This window comes from Phyllobates terribilis, unplaced genomic scaffold (assembly GCF_046119375.1).
Source record: "Phyllobates terribilis strain yellow unplaced genomic scaffold, ASM4611937v1 Scaffold_85__1_contigs__length_6476398, whole genome shotgun sequence".
Lineage (NCBI taxonomy): Eukaryota > Metazoa > Chordata > Amphibia > Anura > Dendrobatidae > Phyllobates > Phyllobates terribilis.
This window is the reverse complement of record NW_027362845.1, coordinates 4318282-4342105: the sequence shown is the minus strand read 5'-3', so window position 1 is coordinate 4342105 and position 23824 is coordinate 4318282. Positions and strand designations below refer to the sequence as shown.

The window sequence follows — 23824 nt, the reverse complement described above, 5'->3', positions numbered from 1 at the left end:
TAAGTGTTGTTTCAGTTGACCTGGAGAGTCTTGTAAGTTTTTATTTGTTAGAGTGGAGGGGTTCTGCACATGCTAAGTTTCTGCCCTTTGCACCTCCACCATTAGGTACTTCTCCAGTGCTCTGGAAAGTGCTTTAACACCATTAATCTCTTTGATCAACAGCCCCCTTAGGGCCTCCCAGATCATCAGTACAGAGGCCGTGCCCTTGTTGACCTCGAGAATTCTGTTATTAATTTAGGGATATTATTGTCAGGTGGTATGACCCCCAGCCAAAAAGGATTAAACCTCCAGGAACGATTGGGCAAACTGCCATTACCAGAGAAAATTAGTTCCACCATAAGCGGTGATTGATCCAAGAGCCCACGGGGAAGATATTCAATTTTACCAATCATCCCTGCAGCAGAGGCATTGTTTATTATAAGATCTATACATGACAGTGAACCATGCACGGCTGAGTGACATGATAATATTTTATCTTCGGATGTCTTGCCTTCCATATGCCTATCAGTGACGCCTCTTCTAGTACTCTTCCGAATGGGATTTTCCCATCCCTTGATGCACCCCCCGAGAGTCTATCCATCATGTAGTGTACTGTATTATTAAAGTCTCCCACAATCATTAAGGAGCAACCGGGGTATTTACTAGCAAATATTAGGACGTTTTGGAGAACCGATCCCGTATATGGTGGAGGGACATGAATCGTAGTTATAATGACCAGAGTATTAAGTAACTTCCCAAACAGGCATATTTATCTCCCCTCTTTGTCTATCTCTTCATCAGTACATTGAAAGGGAGTGGAGTGATGAAACAAGATACTGACCCCTCCAGAATATCTAGAGAACACTGAGTGATAACCTGATCCTATCCAGGAGGGGGTTAACAATTTGGTGGTTTGTGTTGTTTCATCTGTTTCTTGAAGGCATATTATTGAGGGCTCACTTCGAGATTTACGAGCATACTCGGGCGAGTACCTCTTATCATCGGAGTGCTCGGTGTGTACGTTTTTCCTGTTCCGTGAACATGATAAGAGGTACTCGCCCGAGTATGCTCGTAAATCTCGAGCAACGAGTATACTCGCTCAACACTACTCTAAATATATCCTAAAATGAACCTTTAACAATTGGGTCACTGCGACCGTAGCACAATATTTCCTCCCGTAGGGACTAGGGTAGAGTAATGGGCCGTAACCACACCAAACGGTTGCAGTGGGGGGAGAGGACAAAACGTCCCCAGTCTCACTGTTTGTTCCAACTTTTTTTACAACTACCATATATTTAACAGTTGTCTTAGGCGTCTCTTTAGCGCACAAGTGTGGGCGACCATAGATCTGTGTACGCCTAAAAAGATGGAGACCACTGGAGCAGACGCCAAATGGAGCCCAAAGTGTCTCCATCTGCCTCATTATCGTGGGTGGTTCCATTGGGGGTTTTGTCTGAATCACATTTCTGTGGTATTTACATGGAAATCCCGACGTAAGTGCTGAATGTGGAACACAAGATTGTGATCCCAGCCTTATACTGAAAGTGATCAAAAATGTTATGAACCCCAAAATGTTACCAATAGTGAAGAGCGATTACGCTTCATTAACCCTTTCGGCGAGCTCCGCTTGGGTGCTCGTTGAGTATTTTGGTGTGCTCTTCGTTTCATTCTATGTCGCCGCGCCTGCAGGTATCACGGCTGTTAGACAGTTGTGACACATGCAGAGATAAGCCGCTAGCAGAGGATTATCTACAGGAAAAACAAATGATTAGCCTCTGAAATTGAGGATGCCAGATCCTTCTCTGCCCTGACATCATCTGTCAGGAGGCCCCCAAATACATTATATGATTATAAAGTTGACCAAACCCTCCAAAATCAGTGCTTTCATGCAACTTTAGTCTAATGTATTTGGGGGATGTTAAAATGTAACATATTGGACGCTGTCTCTGGCCCGGCCTAATAGACTTTCGTACATTGCAGGCCCAGACACCATTATTAAACATTTCAGTATCGTGGTAACTAGACAGCCCCATACTATCCAGTACTTGGGAGAGGAGGGTCATTGAGCCGGACTCTGTCAAGCCTTCTGAGATGCCATGTTTGCTTATGATAGCAGCAAGTGGGTAAACTGCCAGGGTTTTGTTGAAGCCCCACCTGTGCCATCCCTGCAGTGTACAACTATGTTCTGGTGCCCAAAAGAGCGATTTTTTTTTTTTTTTTTTTAAACAATGTTTACCGTGTTGAAAATGGCAAAATGTGTTTTATATTTTTTTGCATGTTTTTTTTCTTTTTGCAAGAATTGTTGGTGCCAATTTTCTTTTGAAACAATTTAATATTTGCTTTTTTTTCTGGAGGTTTTCTTGTAATATAGGAAAGCCTAAGGCCAGAAATAAACCCCATAGTACACAGTATATTGAGAGTTCAGTATCAAATAATTTATGTCCGCAGTGTTTGTGGAGACAAAAAAGCTTTTATAAAAGCCTCAAACATCTGTGTGTGAATCAGACATGAGAACTAACATGACAGAAGATTACAGTCCGGGGAAGACGGGAAACATTCATATAGACGGCCGGTGGAGATGTAGTCAGTGATGGACTCTGGCCAAATATGTTTCTAGAGCCGTAGTAGAAGATGAAGATGTCGTCCTCCTCATGAAGTAGTTATTTCTCATGTCACGTGTAATGAATATCTCCTGCAGTATTGCTAATGCCGATTCCAGTGTCGGTAAATGAAATGAGAATTAGCAATAAGGAAGATGAGTCTATGAGAAAGGTATTCAGCTGCAGACTCCGAGGAAGAAACTGCTTGTTGTCTGTGGCCTAAAATATAAAGTTTTTATTAGTAGATGTAAAGAAGGAAACTAGATACGGTAAAATAATATATCTCCTCATATGTTTCCCTTATTATCTCCAGTAATTGTATTATTACACAGGATTTTTATGATGTTACATCGGCTCATCATCTTCTCATTCAGGTCCCTACAATATCAGATCCCCTCAGTGAAGATCTACTATAAAAGAGAATTTTCCTGATTTACCCATCAAAGATAGTTATGGACAGAAACGAGATGGTGGAGAGGATATTACACCTCACCCTAGAGATCCTCTTCCGGCTTACTGGAGAGGTGAGAGATTCTGATGACGTCACATTACATCATTCTTATCTATGGGAATAACAGATGGACAGAACTGGAGAGGTGAGGACTCTGGAAATGTCTGGAGTGAGATTTATTAATGTGTCTCTCCATACCCAGGATTACACAGTAGTGAAGAAGACCTTTAGTGAGCGCTGTCAGGACCCTGTGTCTGAGGGATGGGGAAGACCCCTGAGCCCAATCACGGGGCCTCCACCTCACCCCCTGATACATGAGGACAACAATGACCAGAAGATCCCAGAACTCGCCTACAAGATGATTGAGCTGCTGACAGGAGAGGTGACACTGCTGGGAATGCTGGGATATTATACAGTAACGCTATGAAGGGATCGGGGGAATAACGGTATTATTGTATGTGTCAGGTTCCTATAAGGTGTCAGGATGTTGCTGTCTATTTCTCCATGGAGGAGTGGGAGTATTTAGAAGGACACAAAGATCTATACAAGAACATCATGATGGAGGTTCCCCAGCCCCTCACATCACCAGGTAATAGACAGGACTAAATACACACGGCCTATAATTATCTGTATGTAAAGAATGAATTCAGTCCCTGTATGTGTTTCCTCCAGATCTATCCAGTAAGAGGACAACACCAGACAGATGTCACCGTCCTCTTCTTCCAAAGGACTGTAAACAAGAAGATCCCAATGTTCCTCAGGATCATCAGGTAGATGGAGAGAAGGTGTCATGAGATCTCCCCTATGATGTGTAGACGGCTGTGAAGGTCTTGTGTTCAGTCTTGTTTTATCCACTAGTATTATGTGTTTTATACTTGTGTGATGAGAACGGTGGAGATGGCAGGATTAGAGCTGAACATAGATGGGACTTCTCCATCTGTTTGTGACTTTTACAATATTTGTTTCAGGGTGAAGATCTGACCCATATTAATACTACAGATACATATGTGATGGGTGATGAGTTGTGTAAAGAGGAGATTCCTACATATTACAACCCAGGTGAGTAGTAACCACGAAATGTTGAGACGTCTCCGATTTTTCTCAGACTACAAGCTGTGGCTGCTTTTTCGGTTGTGTAGACTGGCCGTGTCACAATCATGTGATCACCATTTTGCCTCTAGACCACAGCATTCTCCTCCACCCAAATTTGTTCAAATGACTTTGGGTATTGAAAGCCCTTTTCTATAGAACTTACAACCAGGAAGATCCACATACGTAAATTAGAAGATGCTGACTCTGCCCAGATCTGTAAACTACAAAGCCAAATGACAACGTACTTAAAATGTAGAAGCCTATAAACAGACTTTGTAGTGAACGGCACTCCTAACAAGATATAAATTCTATACTAGACAAGGAGTATAACAGGCAAAATAAATAAAATAGTAATGTCATAGAAAATTTGAAAATCTTTTCTTCACCCCTGTCATAGATATTAAGAAGTCTCTCTCCCAGACCCCTCATTGCCTCTCACCCCTCCCTTATCCCTCATTTGTCACAAGAGGAGAGCTGACAGCCCAGCATCTGTCTCCCTGCAAATTATCACCCACAGCCAAAGTAGCTTAAACAAACGCTGGCACACAAGAGGTGTCACCAACTCGATTAAAAATGCGAGGGTCTTTCCCCCTGCAGAGGCAGGAGTTAGACACACTCTGCGACAACTTAGCTCCAGCTGAGGAAGCTTGACTCCCAGGACGTCAAAGGGAATTTATCAGAGGTCTCACAGGATTTTCGGAACCAAAACGAAATATGGAATAACTAAAGTTCCATATGTCCGATAATAACGGGATCTATTTTTAGTGGCAGGGTCAGCCAAGGAACCATCTGCTATTTTTCCATTGCCATAAGCCTCCAGGGATCGGTAATGCAAAAGTTCCAGAATAGCAGATCACAACTGCGCCATGTGAAGTCTCTAAATAAAGGTAAATTCATAACGGAAAATATGGTATCACATTTGGGCTTCTGGGATCAACCAGCGATAAGTTATCCCAAAAAACAGGTATCTTACTAAAAATGTGCAGGCTAGAGCCCAGCCCCTGTGATGTCAGGACAGGGGGGTGTGGGCAGGTTCCCCCTTCAGCATAAAAGAATCTGCTGAGGTTTGAGTAGCATTCTTGGCCCGGGAGTATATGTTTATCATAGTAAAAGATCGCGTTCGATAACGCGCAAATCAAGCGGAGTGCCTCCCCTCCACCTATATTGAACCATCTCAGCGATCGTATAGTAAGTCTTCTTTAATCCTGTTTTATTTTGTGTAACTGTATATGTATTGTAATTGTGCCCTTTGTAAAATTTTTGTATATTTTCCCTAACACTGCCTCCCTTTTGGATTAAATATAAAATGTAATAGTCTTGTTTCTTTTGCTCTGTAATCGTTCCCTCCCCCGAAGCCATATATGCTACCAAAAAGCAGGCATCCGGCCAGCCTCTATTATAGTTCAAACGCGGCCGGTGGTGGCAGCGAATAGTCATAAGTGGGCTATCGTGAAGTTGGCAGCGACCGTACGGGGCATAAACACATATTCCATGCATTGGAATTTGGAGGCGTGTATGCCATACGCTCGCTGTGCACTTGCTGATACCTACGTAGTGAGTAATCAGGATCGTGTGCTCGGAATCCCTGCTCAAATCTATGAAAAATTGTGTGATATTGTGTGATCTCCCCGGTGTCGTCCCTGAGGAACCCTGACAAATTGGTGGCAAGTGGTGGGATATTACAGAACATCAGTGGCTGGACTGAGCAATCATTCCTGTGACTGAAAAATTGCACGGTACTTGCGAGAATTCTGTGCAGAGTTTTAAGAAAGCAGACTCAGTGTTTTAATATTTTTTATCTGGGACATTACTGTACGTGTATCAGTTGCATCCCCTCCCCTTCTCTTGTTTTTCTGTCCTATCTTTTATCTGGCAATAATGGCTACACTGCCCTCTGTGATTTGGAACAGATTGACCCCATGGGCAAAAACAAGGCCCAAATAATTGCTGAACTGTTGGCCAGCCAAGGCCCCGATGGAGCTGTTGCAGGGATGCCACCTGCTATTGCCAGCCAGACCCACAGCCAGGGTAGTGTGGACCCCCACCTGCAGATGGCCTTGGAGCAGCTCGCAGCAGACGATTGTGACGGACGACTGCAGCTGATCCTGAAATTCCAGGAGCGAGCAGAGCAACAGGCCAAAGCTGACCGAGAGGCTGCCGAGCGACAGGCCCAGGCTGAGAGAGCCGAGCGACAAGCCCAGGCTGAAAGAGCCGAGCGACAGGCCGAAGCTGAGAGAGCTCAGTTACAGGCCAAAGCTGACCGAGAGGCTGCTGAGCGACAGGCCCAAGCTGACCGAGAGGAGCGGCAGGCCCAAGCAGAGCGTCTGTACCAGCTGGAGCTAATCCGGATTCAGAAGGAGCCACCCTCCACACGGACATATGAGTTCAACAGTGCCAACAGCTTTAAACCCCGTCCTGAGCTATTTGATGTAATGGAAAAGGACAGGGACTTGGACCTATTTCTGCGGGGATTTGAAAAAGCCTCTAGACAGTATCAGCTGCCTGAAGCCCAGTGGGCCAGGTATTTAACTCCCAGGGTTCTGTGGAAAAGCTCTGGAGTTGTTTGCTTCTCTCCCTCGAGAACAAGATGGAGACTGAGGCTGTTAAGCAGTAGCAGCTGACTCGGGAGGTTTACCGAAAGAAGTTCAGAGCCCACCAGCATGGACCACATGATAGCTACAGTGATGTGGTGGATGGGCTCAGGACCAACTTTGAGCAGTGGGTCCAGGGACTGTCAATCACCATCTTCGAGGACCTGAAAGAGCTATTAGTGAAGGACCAGTTTCTTCTTCTTTGCCCTGTGGAAGTGAGGCAGTTTGTGCTGGACCGGGAGCCGAAGGAAGCCGCCAAAGCTGCCCAGATCACAGATACCTATGAGGCCAACCGCACGCCAGAGGTGCGGAAGTCAGCCGCCGCCAGCTGGAATGGGGGTAAGCCCACAACCACCGACAGTGTTCCAGCAAGCCGGCCATCAGCGGCTCCTGCCCCACCTTGGTCTGTGGCAACTTACAATCAGTCACCGTGGGTGATAAAGTCACTATGGGGCTCAAGGACACCGGAGCCGAACAAACCCTCATCCGCCCTGAGTTGGTGTCCCCTGAAGATCTTATTCCCGGGAAAACCCTGACTGTCACTGGGATTGGGGGTGTTCACCGTCCTTTGCCTGTGGCCCAGGTTTTCCTAGACTGGGGTGCGGGGAGGGACTTGCGGGAAGTGGGGGTATCTGAGAACCTCCTGACAAATGTGCTATTGGTGACTGTTCTGGGATGGTTGATTGCCTAATCTATTCCTGACAACCCTCCCAGATCTGATAATGTCTGTGATGAAAATGCTGATGATATGAACAATAACATGATGCATAATGATAATATGTCTTGTGGTTACCAAGTGCTCAGCCATGTCACCCTGCGGGGTGATGCTGCTTTGGACCCCCAAAATGGAGCCAGTATGCATGCCAAGGGCGATGGGAGCAGGCACGGGGACTTTGAGGCCAGCGGTCCCGTGCCGCTGACCAGTGTCATGATGGACTGTGACCTGGCCGGTCGTAGCTGTCCCATGACTGGCACAGCTCCTGAGGTATTGGGGGCTGATGGGGAGGTGGTGCACCCAGCCTGTCAGGCTGATGGTAAAGGGTTGTTGTCCTCCAGGGAGACGGCCTACATAGCCGCTGTCACTCGGAGTATGAGTACCCTGAACGCACATTATGCGCTGCCTTCTGGGCCCTCATCCCCTGGCGGGACAACAGAACTGGCTGTGGATGCAGAGCCGGTCCCTTCTGGCTACCACCAGCCAGGAGTTCCAGGTGGCCCTGCGCAAAATGCCAGCCTAGAGGCGTTAAGGGACCTCGCAGAGAAGCCCATCTCTGACTCTGATAAGGAGAGGGTATTCTGGTATCAGGGGAGGTTGTACCGGGAAACAGTCCTGTGTAACCCCCAACAGGAGTGGATGAGGAAAAGATAGCTGGTCATGCTCTATCAGTTTAGGGAGGAGTTGTTGCGGGTTGCCCATGAGATCCCACTAGCTGGACACTTGGGTGTCTGCAAAGCCAAGGCCTGGCTGTCGCACCACTTCTATTGGCCCCAGTTGGAGACAGATCTGGCCAACTACTGCCGCTCCTGTTTCACGTGTCAAAGAGTGGGGAAGTCGGGGCATGCACCCATGGCTCCCGTGATCCCTTTGCCACTGATAGAGGAGCCATTACAGAGGACTGCTGTGGACATCATTGACCCACTGGCCAATGAAAAACTTTTCATCCTTACTGTTGTATACTATGCTACCCGATACCCAGATGCAGTAGCTCTGTCCTCCATTCGGGCTCATAAGGTGGCAGATGCCCTTCTGCCCATTTTTTCAAGAGTAGGATTTCCCAGGGACATGCTTACGGACCAGGGAACTCAGTTCATGTCTCGTCTAATGGATGCTCTCTTTTAGAAAATGCAGGTGCTGCACCTGGCATCAAGTTCTTATCACCCACAGACCAATGGTTTGTGTGAACGATTCAATGGTACCCTTAAGCAGATGCTTTAAGATTCTGGTTGAGTCCAATGCGAGCGACTGGGAGCGGTACCTCCCACACCTGCTCTTTGCTTACAGAGAGGTACCACAGGCCTCAACAGGGTTCTCCCCCTTCGAGCTCCTGTATGGCAGATGAGTCCGGGGGCGCCTTGGTCTGGTAAGAGAATCCTACGAAGGGGAACTGAACTCACCCGAAGTGTTCATCATAGAGTATGTCATGCTTCTCTATGATAAAATGCAGGCAATGACGCAGCTGGTACATGAGAATATGGTGCAGGCCCAGGCCAGCCAAAAGCTGTGGTGCGACCAGAACGCCCAGGAGTGGGTGTACAAAGTGGGTCAGAAGGTGTGGGTCCTAGTCCCCAGGACAAGCTTCAGATGGCCTGGGAAGGCCCATACCCCATATGCCAGAGCCTCAATGATGTGAACTACGTGGTCCCCATTGACCATGCCCGTAAGAGGCAGAAGGTCTTCCACGTCAACATGATGAAGGCTCATCATGACCGGGAGGCCTGTGCCCTTCCTGTGTGTAGCATCCCCGAAAAAGGCAAGACAGAAGTCCTTGTGGACTTACTGGCCGCTGCCCGGGACGGAGGGTCTATTAAGGGTGCGAAATTCAACCCGCAGCTATCCCCAGACCAGAAGTCCCAGCTGCGAGAGGTGTTCCAGCCTTACTTGACCCTCTTCATGGGTGTGCCAGGGAGGACACAGCTAGCTGTCCTCCTACAGAGAGTGAATCCGCTTGCCATGTCTCTTTAGAGGTGCAGAAAGACATGAAGGCGGAGATAGATGAAATGTTGGGTTTGGGGGTGATCCAAAGGTCCAAAAGTGCATGGGCTTTCACAGCTCCCCATGCGTACCCAATGCCACACATCGATGAGCTGCTGGATCGCTTAGCTGGAGCCCAGTACTTCACAATTATGGACCTGAGTCGAGGATACTGGCAGATTCCTCTGTCTCAGGAGGTCCAGAAGAGGTCCCCCTTCATTACACCGTTTGGGCTGTATGAATCCCTTGTCATGCCCTTTGGCATGAGGAATGCACCTGCCACTTTCCAGCAATTAGTCAACCATCTGGTCGAGGGACTGGAGGGGTTCGCGGTTGCTTACCTGGATGACATTGCCGTCTTCAGTCCCACCTGGGAGGAACACCTGGCGAACCCTGAGCCCGGGAAGGTTGGTGCCATCACCTCCTGGCTTTCCCCCAAAACCAAGAAGCAGGTGTTGTCCTTCTTGGGTACGGCAGGATACTATAGGAAGTTTGTGCCCAACTATAGTGCCCTTGCTAAGCCCCTGACGGACTTCACGAAAAAGAAGCTACCACAGACGACTGGACAGCTGACTGTGAGTGGTCCTTCACGGCGCTGAAAGCTGCCCTGGCCAGTTCCCCAGTTCTGCAGGCCCCGGACTTCGCCTGGCGGTTTGTGGTCCAAACGGGCAACAGTGCGTTTGGCCTGGGTGCTGTGCTCAGCCAGGTAAACTAGCAGGGGGAAGAGCATCCAGTGATGTTTCTCAGCTGCAAGCTCTTACCCCGGGAAGTAGCATATGCCACTGTGGAGAAGGACTGCCTCAATACAGGGCTGCAGCTTCCGCAGGGCCCACGCTATCTATATGGGTGCAACTTCACCATAGTGACTGACCACAACCCCCTCAGCTGGCTGCATCGGGTGTCCAGTGACAATGGCAAATTACTGCGGTGGAGCCTAGCTTTACAGCAGTACGATTTTACCATTCAGCACAACAAGGGTAGTGAACGACGGGCTGTCCCGTCAAGGAGATACCGAGGAGGTAGGCTTAAGGGGCAATCTGTAAATCCGCCCCTACGCCACCTCAAAGAGGGGGAGATGTCATAGAAAAATTGAAAATATTTTCTTCACCACTGTCATAGATATTAAGAAGTCTCTCTCCCAGACCCCTCATTGCCTCTCACCCCTCCCTTATCCCCCATTTGTCACGAGTAGAGCTGACAGCCCAGCATCTGTCTCCCTGCAAATTATCACCCACAGCCAAAGTAGCTTAAACAAATGCTGGCACACAAGAGGTGTCACCAACCCGATTAAAAATGCGAGGGTCTTTCCCCCTGCAGAGGCAGGAGTTAATTAGACACACGCTGCGACAACTTAGCTCCAGCTGAGGAAGCTTGATTCCCAGGACTTTAAAGGGAATTTATCATAGGTCTCGGAGGATTTTCGGAGCCAAAACTAAATATGAAATAACTAAAGTTCCATATGTCCGATAATAACGGGACCTATATTTTTAGTGGCAGGGTCAGCCAAGGAACAACATGCTATTTTTCCATAGCTGTAATCCCGTTTGGGGAGCATTAATGCAAAAGTACCAGAATAGCAGATCACAACTACACCATGTGTGGTCTCTAAATGAAGGTAAATTCACAATGGAAAATATGGTATCACGTTTGGGCTTCTGGGATTAAACAGCAATAAGTTATCCCCAAAACCAGATATCTTACTAAAAATGTGCAGGCTAGAGCCCAGCCTCTGTGATGTCAGGACAGGGGGGGTTGTGGGCAGGTTCCCCCTTCAGCAAAAAAGAATCTGCTGAGGTTTTCTTTGGCCCGGGAGTATATGTTTATCATAGCAAAGGATTGCGTTTGATAACGCTCAAATCAAGCGGAGTGTCTCCCCTCCACCTATATTGAATTGTCTCAGCGATCATATAGTAAGTCTTTTTTAATCCTGTTTTATTTCATGTAACTTTATATGTATTGTAATTGTTCCCTTTGTAAAACATTTGTAGATTTTTCCTAACACTGCCTCCCTTTTGGATTAAATATAAAATTTAATAGTCTTGTTTCTTTTGCTCTGTAATCGTTCCCTCCCCCGAAGCCATATATGCTACCAAACGCAGGCATCCGGCCAGGCCTGTATTATAGTTCAAACGCGGCTGGTGGTGGCAGCAAATAGTCATAAGTGGGCTATCGTGAAGTTGGCAGCGACCGTACGGGGCATATACACATATTCCATGCATTGGAATCCGGAGGTATGTATGCCATACGCTCGCTGTGTGCTTGCCGATACCTACGTAGTAAGTAATCGGGATCGTGTGCTCACGAATCCCTGCTCAATCCTGTGAATAAATGAGAGTGACGGCAACGGTGAGCTATTGTGTGATCTCTCCGGTGTCGTCACTGAGGAACCCTGACAAGTAATTTTATTAGTTTCCACATCATACATAACACACAAGTAAAATTAAAAGTATGAAAGGAGATGTTAAAACAGAGGTGAACACCTATTGAAAGAATAAAGAAAAAACTGCCATTAGAGTACACTGTAGCTTATCACAGATAAGTATTGAGATTAGATGACAATTTATACCATTCACAAAATACAAGAGTACGCCCAGTCTCGCCCAAATGTGAGACTGATCTACTCCAAGACCAAGCCTGTATAAAACTTATACATAAGTATGTGTAATATTAATATAATCCAAGTGGGATGATAATGTTATATACTGGGTAGCTAGAACAGAAAGGACACAAACAGGATGGTTTGAGAGAAGTCAATATATGTAAAGAGATCTAGACATGATAGCTGAACACACGTTTCCAATGTGACTCGGGGGGAATCAATGTGCATATATTAATACACTGTGTGCAGAATTATTAGGCAAGTTTTATTTTAGAGGATTAATTTTATTATTGATCAACAACTATGTTCTCGATCAACCCAAAAGACTCATAAATATCCAAGCTTAATATTTTTGGAAGTTGGGGAGTTTTTTTTTTTAGATTTGGCTATCTTAGAAGGATATCTGTTTGTGCAGGTAACTATTACTGTGCAGAATTATTAGGCAACTTAATAAAAACCAAATATAATCTCACTTGTTTATTTTCACCAGGTAAACCAATATCAGTGCACAAAATTTAGAAATAAACATTTCTGACACGCAAAAACAAAAACCCCAAAAATTAGTGATGAATATAGCCACCTTTCTTTATGATGACACTCAACAGCCTTCCATCCATAGATTCTGTCAGTTGCTTGATCTGTTTTCGATCAAATCAACATTGCGTGCAGCAGCCACCACAGCCTCCCAGACACTGTTCCGAGAGGTGTACTGTTTTCCCTCCCTGTAGATCTCACATTTTATGATGGAACACAGGTTCTCTATGGGGTTCAGATCAGGTGAACAAGGGGGCCATGTCATTATTTTTTCTTCTTTTAGACCTTTACTGGCCAGCCACGCTGTGGAGTAGTTGGATGCATGTGATGGAGCATTGTCCTGCATGAAAATCATGTTTTTCTTGAACGATACGGACTTCTTCCTGTACCACTGCTTGAAGAAGTTGTCTTCCATAAACTGGCAGTAGGTCTGGGAGTTGAGCTTCACTCCATTCTCAACCCGAAAAGGTCCCACAAGTTCATCTTTGATGATACCAGCCCATACCAGTACCCCACCTCCACCATGCTGGCGTCTGAGTCGGAGTGGAGCTCTCTGCCCTTTACTGATCCAGCCTCTGGCCCATCTATCTGGCCCATCAAGAGTCACTCTCATTTCATCAGTCCATAAAACCTTTGAAAAATCAGTCTTAAGATATTTCTTGGCCCTTTCTTGACGTTTTATCTTATGTTTCTTGTTCAAAGGTGGTCGTTTTTCAGCCTTCCTTACCTTGGCCATGTTCCTGAGTATCGCACACCTTGTGCTTTTTGATACTCCAGTAACGTTGCAGCTCTGAAATATGGCAAAACTGGTGGCGAATGGCATCTTGGCAGCTTCCCACTTGATTTTCCTCAATTCATGGGCAGTTATTTTGCGCCTTTTTTGGCCAATACGCTTCTTGCGACCCTGTTGGCTATTTGCCATGAAACGCTTGACTGTTCGGTGATCACGCTTCAAAAGTTTGGAAATTTCAAGACTGCTGCATCCCTCTGCAAGACATCTCACAATTTTGGACTTTTCAGAGCCCGTCAAATCTCTCTTCTGACCCATTTTGCCAAAGGAGAGGAAGTTGCCTAATAATTAAGCACACCTTATATAGGGTGCTGATGTTATTAGTCAACACCCCTCCTCATTACAGAGATGCACATCACCAGATTTACTTAATTGGTAGTTGGCTCTCAAGCCTATGCAGCTTGTAGTAGGACAACATGTATAAAAAGTATCATGTGATCAAAATACTAATTTGCCTAATAATTCTGCATGCTGTGTATAATCATAATAGGCCGACATTAGCTCATTCAAAGTCAAGTGAAATGAAGTATGGACAAAAGGTATAAATACCTAGAATTCATTCAAAAGCTATACAAGGCACATAGGAGACCACAGAACACAGCAACACTAGTAAAAGTGCTGGTGCATAGATGGCAGTGTCATGTAACAAATATAAGTATATAAAGCAAGACAAACAAGTGTGGATGCCCTCGGGAGAAGCTGATCATGAAACGCGAGTCAAGGGAACATCTCGGCAGGACGTCCAAACTGGTTTGGTTAACGATAAACAACATAAACATTACACGTGTGCCGTGATATATCTGTAAGCTAAATTTAAGACACCTCAGCTCTGCAGTATTATAAAAAGTTCTCTTTCAGGGTATGTGCACGCGATGCAGAAATGAAGCAGAAAATTTCTGCATCATTTCTGCATCTCCCTGGCAGAAAAAACGCATGCAGATTGTGCATGCGTTTTTCCTGCGGAATACATGCAGATTCACATGCGTTTCCGCATGTGGATTGACAAGCGCTTTCCAGGCGATTTTAGCATCACCTGGAAAGTGCTTGACAACTAGGTCACACTATATAAATCCATGCAAACAGCATGGATTTATATAGTGTGACCCGAGAGAGTGTATATACTTACCTCCGATGGCCCGCGCTGTCCCGCTCACTCCGTTCTCCCTGGCCGGCAACTTTGAATTGAAAGACCTGCCGACGTCAGCGTCACGTGACCCGTCACATGATTCTGACGTCAGCGCAGGTCCTTCAACTCACTGCAAAGTGCCGGGAACCAAGCAGGAGCGGTGAGCGGGCCAACAGAAGGTAAGTATACATTTATTTTTTATTTTATTCTTTTTTTTACAGATTTTTTAATGGTACCTGGGAGTGGATGAGACTCTCCTCTCCTCCAAACCCGGGTACCATCCGCACATTAGAACGCATCAATTACGCAAGTACAGATGCAGTCTTGCAGAATTGGCGCGTTCTAATGCAAGTCAATGGTGGCGAAAACGCAGCGTTTCCGCAAAATTAATGGACATGCTGCGTATTTTTGAGCGCCGCGTTTACGCTGCGGAAAAATCCGCATCATGGGCACAGCACATGCGGATTTCAATTGGGGAACATTGCTGCCCTTCTACCATGCGTTTTAATGCGTTTCCGCGGCGTTTACGCAGCTGCAAAAACGCAGCGGAAACGCATTAAAAACGCATCGTGTGAACTCGGCCTCAAGGTCTAATATTTCTTCTTGAAACTCATCTGACATAAAATATTGTCCCTTACGAGAGTTTAGATTGCCAAGAGCCACCGAGCCCCATACTCTAATTACCCCAGAGAGGTTTCACCACTAGTTACTCAATTTTTACTGGTGAAGACTGTTCAGTTTGATCATTTTAGTAGATGTGTTATTGTCTATACTGTGATATAACCACTTCCTGCAGACAGTTTTGTGTTCCTAATCAGCCCCATTCTTCAAATCTGACTTGTGTCACTTTATGTGGTGATAACTTTGGAATTCTTCACAAAGGATAATGGTAAACAATTGGACCTTACAAATTATTTTCCAACTTTTCTTGAATCCAACAATCCCCTATATACGGTTATACACTACTGTCTGGGCACATGGAAGGTTAAGAAGGGAAGGAGCGCCATTTAGCTATTCGAATGCAGATCTTGCTGTTTGCAGACACAATGTATTGGGGGCACTGTTCTTGGTCACCTTGCAGCTCAAAAGATGGCTACCACAAACAGTCTTGGCGCTATCTACTCTATTTTCCAGATCCCATGGATTATCTTGCTCATTAACCTTTAATCATTCTACACTACATGGATTTGGACTTACACGGAGACCCCTAGGCTTGGGCCATGGTGGTATCTGCTGTTCTGTGGTGTGAGATGGGAAGAAGAATAGTCAGGTAGCCGGGTCATAACCATGAGGGCAGTGAAAATACAAAATCAGAAGACTCAAGAGTAGTCAGTAAACGGGCAGGGGCCACAACAGGAGGACTGAACCAGAGGAAAACTAGGCTGTTTCTGGAAGCTTACGACAATATGCTTAAGGGGGCTAACGGACACATAGTTTATAGGAGGTAGGTATCACAGAGATGGCTGTCCTCTGTGATGTAACTCGGAATGTTACTCTAGTACACTTAAGCACTAAGAGGACTGTTTGGTGTATCTGGGACCGGGTTACGGGTAGTTGGAGAGATAGGCGGTTCTACCTACCCACATACCTCACCTCTGGGTGTGGTTAAAATATAAAATGGAGGCCGTTGTTTGGCACATGGTCTGTGTGTTTGGAGAGAGAAGGCCTCCTGTGTGTTGTGGTCTTCCGACTGAGCCAGTGACCTGGATGCCACCCAGCTTGTGTGCCCACAGGACTGGCAAACCAGAGACTTTGCCTTAAGGAATCTTTACTTTGTTTTTGCCTGAACTAGAGGCTGTTTGTATTCCTTTTGCTTTTGCCTGGTTTATGAATTTATAAGCCAACATGGACATTTAAAGGAACATGCTTCTTGTTTGCCTGCCAACGCACCCAAGTGAGTAGAAACCCCACAATGCTTATAGCTTTTGTAGGGTGTGATGCTTGCATATGGGCTGAAGCAGGGAGCAGATTACTCCAGCTGTACAGGACACACACACATACTGCCAGATGGGAAGGTACTACAGGTCCCAGGCACCCTAATCTTAGTGGCTGGACAGAGCCTGCACCACCCAGAGCTTCTGGATCCGACATCTCCTCCATCACCAGCGCTGCCTGCAGGATGAATAAGGCAGCACCTAGTGACAGAAGCAGATGTCGCAGGAGCAGATCCCAGATGAAATGGGACCCACCATTTGCCGAAGCCCCAACATGAAAAAAAATGGCAGAAAACCAGAGCAGTAGAAATCCCCATAAAGTGACTCAATTTTGGAAATTATAACCCTCAGTGAATTAATCTATAGGAGTAGTGACTATATTGACTTCACAGCCACTTTCTGGAAATTAGCACGCAGTGGATGCTGAAGAGTAAAAATTGCCATTTTATTGCCCAACACATAGTGCCCAGATTGTGCTCCTGGAGACACACACTGTAAATTAAGTGGGTTCTTCTCACTATAGTAATGCCAAATACATGGATGCTAAATGTGGTTTGGGCGCACTGCGAGGCTGAAAAGCAAGAGATGATATGACTTTGGGAGAGCGAATATTGCTGGATTGGTTTATGGAAGCCATGTTGCTTTTCAAGAGCCTTTGAGCCAATAATGATGTTCAAACCTTTGTTTTTCCACTGACAGATGATGGACCTGAGTGGGGACTTGTTTTTTTGCAAGATGTGTAGAAGTTATTATTGGTATTATTTTCGCCAACATAACATTGTTTGGTGGATTTTTATAACAAATTTGGGAGGCAGAATGAACTCAGTTGAACACCACGCTCCGTGTGTACTGGTTCATCCTATGAGATTTTCTATTAGACTGTGAACGGTCATTGTCTTGGTGAAAAATTCAATATTTTTAACAATTTGCTGTTTCTAGAGAGAGTTTAAGTAGAAATGTTCAAAAATATAAAATTCAAGGATATTTTATTCAAAAATAATACTTGGTTTTATTCTTAGCAGATCACTGTACCAGGAGATCAGAGGGACTGCCGACATCTTCAGTTTTTAAATCAGATGATCTCGAGATCCCACAGGATACAATTGAAGTGAATGCCATTACTCCAGATATACCATCATCCCTTCACAGCAAAGATCTGTCATCTGATCCTTTGAAAGAGGTCCTGTCTTCTGATTCATTACCGACTACTAAGGAAAATCAAAGTCACAAAATAAGCATTAAAAAACAAACTGCTCCTAAAGCAAATAAGCCATTTTCATGTTCAGAATATGGAAATAGTTTTCCCCCCGAAATGTCTTTTAAACATCCAAAAATTCATACAGTGGAAAATAGATTTTCTTGTTCCGAGTGTGGGAAAGGTTTTAACCAGAAATCAGCTTTTGTTAGGCACCAGAGAATTCACACAGGGGAGAAGCCTTTTTCCTGTTCAGAATGTGGGAAATGTTTTACAGACAAATCAACACTTGTTGTACATCAGCGAACTCACACAGGGGAGAAGCTTTTTTCATGTTCAGAATGTGGGAAATGTTTTAACCAGAAATCAAATTTTGTTACGCACCAGAGAACCCACACAGGGGAGAAGCCCTTTTCCTGCTCAGAATGTGGGAAATATTTTAACCATAAATGGTTTCTTGCTATACACAAAAGAACTCACACAGGGGAGAAACCTTTTTCATGTTCAGAATGTGGGAAATGTTTTAACCAGAAATCTGATTTGGTTAAGCACCAGAGAATTCATACAGGGGAGAAGCCTTTTTTCTGTTCAGAATGTGGGAAGTATTTTACACGGAAAGCAAGTTTTGATAACCACCAGAGAATTCATACAGGGGAGACACGTTTTTTATGTTCAGAATGTGGGAAATGTTTTAACCAGAAATCTGATTTGGTTAAGCACCAGAGAATTCACACAGGGGAGAAGCCTTTTTCCTGTTCAGAATGTGGAAAATATTTTACACGGAAATCAAGTTTTGATAACCACCAGAAAACTCACACAGGGGAGAAGCCTTTTTCCTGTACAGAATGTGGGAAATATTTTACACAGAAATCAAGTATTGTTAACCACCAGAGAACTCACACAGGGGAGAAGCCTTTCTCCTGTTCAGAATGTGGGAAATATTTTACACAAAAATCACATTTAGTTAACCACCAGAGAACTCACACTGGGGAAAAGCCTTTCTCCTGTTCAGAATGTGGCAAAGATTTTACACAGAAATCACATTTAGTTAACCACCAAATAATTCACACAGGGGCGAAGCCTTTTTCATGTTCTGAATGTTAGAAATATTTGAACCAAAAGTTGTATCTTCATAACCCCTTTATCCCCCGAGCCTGTTTTCACCTTCATGACCAGGCCAAATTTTACTCTGGAACTGATTCTGAGAGTGTTTTTTGTGACATATTGTACTTCATGACAGTGGTAAAATTTGTTTGATATGACTTGCGTTTATTTGTGAAAAAAAATGGAAATTTGGTGAAAATTTAGCAAAGTTCAGACTTTTAATTTTTATGCTCTTAAATCAGAGCGCTGTTATGACACACAAAATAGTAAATAAATAACATTTCCCACATGTCTACTTTACATCCATACAATTTTTGAAGCAAAATATTTTTTGTTAGGAAGTTGTAAGGGTTAAAAGTTGACCAGCGATTTCTCATTTTTCCAACAAAATTTACAAAAACATTTTTTTAGAGACCACATCACATTTGAAGTGACTTTGAGGGGACTGTATGACAGAAAATACCCAAAAGTGACACCACTCTAAAAACTGTAACCCACAAGGTGCTCAAAACCACATTCAAGATTTTTATTAGCCCTTAATGTTCTTCACAAGAATTAATGGAATGTGGAAGGAAAAAATTCACATTATACTTTTTTTGCACAAAAAATGTATTTTATACCCTGTTAGTGATTTATTAACTATTACAGTCTGGGAAGGTCATTCAAAACCACCCACTGTGATCTCTTGAGTGAACAACTCTCTGCTGCCCCCTATCGTCCGGACAATTACACGATTGGCTGATGATTGGAGGCCACAGGCTGTTTGCACTAACAGACCGGTTATCAGAAAACTAACAGTGAGCGTATGGTATATACACCTCCGGATTCCAAAACATGGAATATGTGTATATAACCCCGAACAATCACCGCTAACTCCATGATAACTCCAGACTACTCGCTGCCATCACCAATCGTTTATAAGGCCGATTGGATAGTATATGGCTTTGAGGCACGGTTACAGAACAAAAGGAACAGAACTGTTAAATGTTATATTTAATTCCAATGAAAAATATACAAAAGATTTTACAAAGGGGACAAAACAATACTGTATACAATTACATAAAATGAAAATAATAAAAAAGAAACTTACTACGACCATCACAGGTATGATTCGGCCTACCAAAGGAAAGCGCTTCGTTTGAAGAACATCCAGTGGACGGGAATCATGCAGACACCGAAATGTATCTCTCTACAGCAGTGTTTCTCAACTCCAGTCCTCAGGACCCCACAACAGATCATGTTTTCAGGATCTCCTTAGTATTGCACAGGTGAGAGAACTTCCATCACCTGTGCAATACTAAGGAAATCCTGAAAACATGGCCTGTTGCGGGGTCCTGAGGACTGGAGTTGAGAAACACTGCTCTACAGGAACCCAGATCATGATTTGGCTTGATCTTTTATCAACTCCTGATTCCCACCCACACACTCCCCCATGATGACCTCACATGGGTCAAGTTATAGGCTGGTCTCAGCCATTCATGATTTTATGAAATCCCCAACTTATGTGATAACGCCTCTCCGGATGATCCCAAAAGTTCAAGATGCCATATTTTCCATTGGGATTTTATCTTCACTTAGATAGTAAACATGGCATAGCTGTTGTCAGTTATCTGAATACTGTGGATTTGTGGCTCATTGGTAGGGGTTACAGTTCTGAAAAATTGTGTCTTCTTTCCCTTTTAGCCCCTGTGCTGAAAATCTATGTCTCATTAATATCAGATTTGTACAAATTGTAGTATTCTATATTTTATTTCGCAGGCATACTGTCTGCTGAAGCTGTTCTGATAAAAGGAATATGTATGCAGGGTGACAATAGCCATTTCTAAAGAGTGTGAGGAATCTGCTTTAAGCTTCTCCAAAACTTAAAAGGCCTTTTTCTGTGGACAAAAGGCCCTGCCCTGTTTATGTATAAACACATGTACCCTTTTTGTTGTCCAACTCTTTGAAAAGAGTTCTCCTTTCTACTTTAAATCTCTTTAAGGCATCTTCTTTCAGTCTTATGGGCATCAAAAGGTCTTCATGCACTTTAACCCCTTACCGACCTTAGGCGATCTCAGTACGTCCTGGTTGGGAAGTGCTTCCTGACCTGGGATGTACTGAGAATTTCCGGGTGATTTTGCGCACATACAGGCTGTGTGCGCACGATCGCTGCCGGATGTCAGCTGATTCTGACAGCTGACACCCGGAACTCGATACCAGGAGCGGTGCCCACACCGCTCCCTGCACTTTAACAATCGCAGCATTTAGCTGGCAGGCAGAGGGAGGGAGCCCCCTCTGCTCTTGGATCGGTGCCTCCACGTAAAGTCGGAGGAGCCCGATCGTTGCCATAGTGACCCAATGTCGTCATGTTGATATCCGGGTCACCAGGCGCTAGCAAGTTAGGTAGATCATGCGCAGTGCATGATCTGCACTGACACAAGTTAGATCTGACAGTTATAAGGCGATCAGACTATTAAAAGTGAAAAAGTATAAAAAAGTTAAAAAATAAATATAAAAAATAAGTTTTAAAATAATACAAAAAATATATGTATTGTACTTTTATGTAAAAAAAAATACACGTTTGGTATCGCTGCGTCCAAAACGACTTGCCCCATAAAACTGTCACACTAATTAACCCCGTCAATGAACACTGCAAAAAAAAAAAAAGTGGGGGGCTAAAAACTAGGCTTTTTCATCATACTGCCAAACATAAAGTGGAATAAGATGCGATCAAAAAGATAATGTAAATAAAAATAGTATCATTGAAAATTTCATCTTGTCCTGCAAAAAAAAAAGCCATCATACAGCTCCATCAGCTGAAAAATAAAAAAAGTTATAGCTCTCAGAATACAGCAATGCAAAAGTAATTATTTTTTCTATAAAATAGTTTTTATTGTGTAAAAGCGGCAAAACATTAAAAACTCTGTAATCGTGCTGACCCAAAGAGTAAAATCATCTTATCAATTTTACCACAAGTGGAACGACATAAAAAAAAACCAAAAAAAAAAACAATTCCTGAATTGCTGAGTTTTGTTCATTCTGCCTCCCACAAATCTGAATAGAATTGAATCAAAAAATTTAGTGTGCCTAAAAATGGTATCGATAAAAACATCAACTCATTCCGCAAAAAACAAGCCCTTACATGACTGTCGGCCAAAATATGGAAATATTACAGCTCTCAAAATATGGAGATGCAAAGACTAGTTTTTACAAAAAAAAGCGTCTTTTAGTGTGTGACAGCAGCCAAGCATAAAAATCTGATATAAATCTGGTATCTCTGTAATCGCACCGACCCGAAGAATAAAGTTGTCTAACCACTTAGGCTGTGTGCCGACGATGTGTTTTTTAAGCTTTTCCGCAGTGGCAAAAACACTGCAGAAACGGTTAAAAAATGCATGGTAGAAGGCGTGCCATGTTCCCCAATGATAATTATCATGTGCTGTGCACATGCTGCGTAAATTTCCGCTGTGGTTTATCACTGCGGAAAAATACGCAGCATGTCCATTAATTTTGCGGACACGCAGCGTAATTGCCTCCATTGACTTGCATTGGAACGCATGGATTATGCATCACTGCATCTGTAGAAGCGGAATCCATGCGTTCCAATGTGCGGATGGTTCCCGGGTGTGGAGGAGAGGAAACTCTCCTCCGGACCCGGGTACCATAGAACATGTAAAAAAAAAGAATAAAATAAAAAATATATATCATATTTACCTTCTGACGGCCCCCGCTGCTCTTGTCCTCCTTTGCCGGCAGCTCGCGGGGGACTGAAGGACCTGCGCTGACGTCATAGTCATGTGACGGCAGGTCCTTCAGTGTACCGCGAGTTGCCGGCAGCCAGGAGGAGCGAAGCAAGACTCCGGGGGCCATCGGAAGGCAAGTATAGATTTATTTTTTTATTTTTAAACATTCTTAAGGTCACACTATATAAGTCCATGCTGGTTGCATGGATTTATATAGTGTGACCTAGTTGACAAGCACTTTCCAGGTGATGCTAAAATCGCTTGGAAAGCGCTTGTCAACCCGCATGCGGAAATGCATGTTTAGAACGCTTCACATCCGCGTGTGTTTGGCTGGAAAAATGCATGTACAATCTGCATGTACAATCTGCATGCGTTTTTTCTGCCAGAGAGATGCAGAAACACTCAGGAACAAGTCCTGAGCATTCCTGAATCGTGGGCACATAGCCTTATACCGCACAAAAAATAACGTAAAAAATAAACAAAACCAATTCTTTACCTGCTGTTGATTTATTCATTCTGCCTCACAAAGATTGCCGTAAGGCTCGGCTCATGTTTATCCTGTGCTGAGCGCTTACACCGTGGTTTCTATATAAATCTCTGAAATACGTGATTCAGACAGAATTCCCCAGCGGAAGATTCCATATAATGAGGCAGATGAAGGCACTGTGCACGCCGTCTGGCCTGTGATCCGGCGGTATACGCCATTTTAGGCATGCATAAAAGTGCCGTCGGCCACAGTTTTGTCCACTTCTAAAAAAGACTCCATTGAACAGATGCATGAGCTGGGCACTACAAAGTACTGGCTAATACAATGGCTGTTTGCAATTTTCACTCAGCAACATCCACTGCTGCTTGTTTCTGGAAAACTCCCATGGAGACAAAATCATCTCTACACCTGTAGATAAATTCCCAAAGGAGCATAATTTCCAAAATGGGGTTACTTGAGGGGGAATTTTGCTCTTCTAGCATTTCGGGGCTCTGTATAAGGAGTCCACAAACAATTCTAGGAAAATCTGTCTACAGGAGGCAAATAGTTCGCTGTCCATCCCGAGTCTCGCTGTGTGGCTAAGCAGTACTGTACACAATGGGATATTGCCACGTTCAGCAGAAATTGTGGACGTATTTTTGTGCAATTTTTACTCACTTTCCTGTGTGAACATGTAAAATCTGGGGCTAAAACAAAATTTTGGTGGTAAAAATGTAATTATTTTTTCTTCACTGCCCAATGGTATAAAATTCTGTGACACACGCAGAGTGTCAATATGATCACTGCACCCCTAGATAACCTCAGGGGCACTCCCAGCAGGTTATGGCATCCACAAACCAGAACAATAAAATCTGCACTATAATATGGCGCTCCTTCACTTCTGAGCTTTGCACTGTGCCTGAAAAGTATTTCCTATTACATGTAGGGC

At 44.3% G+C, this 23824-nt stretch overlaps 1 protein-coding gene across 1 annotated transcript in view; it reads left to right on the top strand.

Annotated features, from left to right (window-relative positions):
* The window catches only part of LOC141197630 (uncharacterized), an 88870-nt gene that overhangs the window by 5630 nt on the left and 59416 nt on the right, over positions 1–23824 (top strand). Inside the window, exons 3-9 of the mRNA XM_073662713.1 lie at positions 2954–3103; positions 3233–3412; positions 3496–3619; positions 3703–3800; positions 3999–4089; positions 17408–18682; positions 20669–20743. Coding sequence (XP_073518814.1) covers positions 3032–3103; positions 3233–3412; positions 3496–3619; positions 3703–3800; positions 3999–4089; positions 17408–18682; positions 20669–20743 — 1915 coding nt within the window. The 5' untranslated portion in view covers positions 2954–3031. The remainder of the gene's footprint in view (positions 1–2953; positions 3104–3232; positions 3413–3495; positions 3620–3702; positions 3801–3998; positions 4090–17407; positions 18683–20668; positions 20744–23824) is intronic.